The 2,500-nt window shown below is 37.6% G+C and overlaps 1 protein-coding gene across 3 annotated transcripts in view; it reads left to right on the top strand.

Moving 5' to 3' along the window:
• LOC137977807 (adhesion G protein-coupled receptor L4-like) overlaps nucleotides 1-2,500 on the top strand; it is a 59,229-nt gene that overhangs the window by 41,817 nt on the left and 14,912 nt on the right. For all 3 annotated transcript variants that reach the window (XM_068825145.1, XM_068825146.1, XM_068825144.1), the window contains one exon: nucleotides 670-819. In XM_068825145.1, the coding sequence (XP_068681246.1) occupies nucleotides 670-819 (150 nt within the window). The remainder of the gene's footprint in view (nucleotides 1-669; nucleotides 820-2,500) is intronic.

The raw sequence follows: 2,500 nt of genomic DNA, 5'->3' as shown, positions 1-2,500 counted from the left end.
CGGCATTTACCCTCATTTGAAATAACGCTAATACTAGTACATGTGCATTGCAGTTTTTCTGGCTGTTACATAAGTTAAAGTGGTACTACGATCAAAAAATCATTTCCTTTTTTCCTTCAGAATTTGAAAGCGTGTTCGCTTAACACCTAACTGGCAAAATTTTGAGCTTTGATTTTTATCCAAAAGCTGTTTATTTTGAGTGTAAGTTTGGGATTTCACCGTCCTCCATTACTCACGTTCAAAACTGACCGATTGGACCTCAGAGGGTTGGATCTAGAGAAAATGACGTCATTTACTCACTAGCTTAAAATTTCAGCGTGTAAACGCAATTTATTATATATGCAAAGCTCGGGTTTAATAGTCTGAAAGCCCGAAACTCCCGTGCTGCATATTAATTCAGCCGCGTACACACGCATTGATTTCTTAAACTAGTGAGTCTTTGACGTCATTTTCTCCTCGACCCAGCTCTCTCAAGATTTTAAAGTTAGTAATGGCGGACCAATAAATAAAAAAATTCCAGTTAAAATAAACAGGTGTCTTTTTAAAATCAGAACTTAAAACTTGGGCCAGTTAGTGTTTAGTTAAAATAGTTTTGAAATCCAAAGGAAAAAAAAGAATTTTTTTTTGGTCGTAGTACCACTTTAAGAAACGCCTGCATTTCATCCTCAGGAAGGGCAGGGGAGAGGTCGAGCATTGGTCAATGCAGTTGATGATTATGGGCTGGGAGCTGCTGCCACATTAAAGGAATCTACAAAGACGCGAACAGTCGCAACAAAGAATTTAAAACTAACCATAAAAAGGATTACTCCGGAAAGTCCGGTAAGATCATTTGTAGGTTTCGGTAAAAACAATCATCGCAGAAATTCAGTTTGAATTTTTTTCGAAAAAAAGTGTTTGCATCCGAAATAAATGATTTTTAGAATAGTTTTGTCAATTTCATTTGCGTCCCAACGTCGAAAACGCTTTGTTTCAGGACAATGGGACAACCGCAACTCGTCACAGTTCAAGATGGTGGCGCCTGTTTTCAGCGATTTTAAAATTATGTTTCTTCTTATACCAACATTTTCTTTCAGGAAAGTTCACAAAAGTTTAATCAAGAAGATCGTTGCCTCCGGTTTAAATTTATTTTCAGTAGGCGATGAGGTTCTCTTTAATTAACCCGTTCCTCGCCGATACTTACATGCCATGCTTTAGGCGACACAATAACAATATAGAGGATATTAGCGTCTGTTCTGTGGCATTTTTAATAAGTTACGCATTTTACAATAACGATTGCGACATTTTGTAATAATGTGCGCATTGTGTAATAACGTGTGCAGCTTTTGTTAATAAATCAAACCTACGCATTTTGTAATATTTGTAAGTGTGCGCAAATTGTAATGCGGTCTTTCCAATGATGTTAATGTCGCAACCGACATCGCTGATCTTTATGGCTGTTGATTGTTAATTAGTATGAAATGAATACGTAACATTCATATTTAATTAACATTCACCTTAGTACAATTACTGAAGACTGTTCTTTTGCAATTTTTCTGATTTTTCCTTTGATTCTCGACTTCGATCCAAGGATTTATCGATATTCAATATGGCGGCTTTTATCTAAGGGAGTGGGCCATGAACCGTGGACTGGATATTGGGCCTCAGGGTGCCGTAGTTTACATCTTAATCCATTACACAGCGTTGTTTGCAGAGGGGGATGGAAGAATTTTAATTCTGGTCAATTACAATAGAGTGCTGTTTTTGAAGTGTCCCTAAACTTTTTGACGAGGATTGAAGGCCACGAGCCGCCGGTCGTAAAACCCCTGGGTTAGTGAGGGGTTCTTCTAACACGGAAGAATGCATAGGAATATGTGGAGACTACAATCTCTCCTGCCACGAAAGTACTGAAAGAAAATCGCAATTCTAAAACTTTGAACGGCAACTTTTATTAGTTATTACAATGTCTTTAACTTTAAACTTCGTATTACATGATGCATTTTACATTAGTTATTGTATCTTCCGGCAAAAAGCTGCTTTAACAGGTAACAGCATTAACAAAGTACAGCAATAACAACAACCGAAAACATGCTGATACAGAAAAGCTACTAAACAAAAGAAAATAGCATGTTATTGCGCCAAAAAATGTTCTTAATTTGGAACCAACTTAAACCTATGGCATACGGTTTTTATTAATTATACGTCTTAACTCAAGGATCAATCCACTGGAAGGACCAAACTCCTTTATGAGCCGCCATACACTGATTATACCCTGGGATCCGTCACAATGGTATTTTTCGGTAACAAGTAAGTGACTGAAGTATCGGCGCACTGGCGAAATCGAGAGCACGCATTTCGTAGTCGCTGGAAAAGAATGCAGTCATCACTGGGGTTTGAAGATCGTACAGCTGTTTCAAAAATCATAACAATTATCTCGCTTGGAAGGTGGTCAAATGAACTTGTCTCTTTTCTCGTTCTTTGCTGACGCATTATCATTCAAGTCCAATCGATACGTTAAATTTAT

This window comes from Montipora foliosa, chromosome 11 (assembly GCF_036669935.1).
Source record: "Montipora foliosa isolate CH-2021 chromosome 11, ASM3666993v2, whole genome shotgun sequence".
Taxonomy (NCBI): Eukaryota; Metazoa; Cnidaria; class Anthozoa; order Scleractinia; family Acroporidae; genus Montipora; species Montipora foliosa.
The sequence above is the reverse complement of the archived record's forward strand: the minus strand, read 5'-3'. Positions and strand labels throughout refer to the sequence as shown.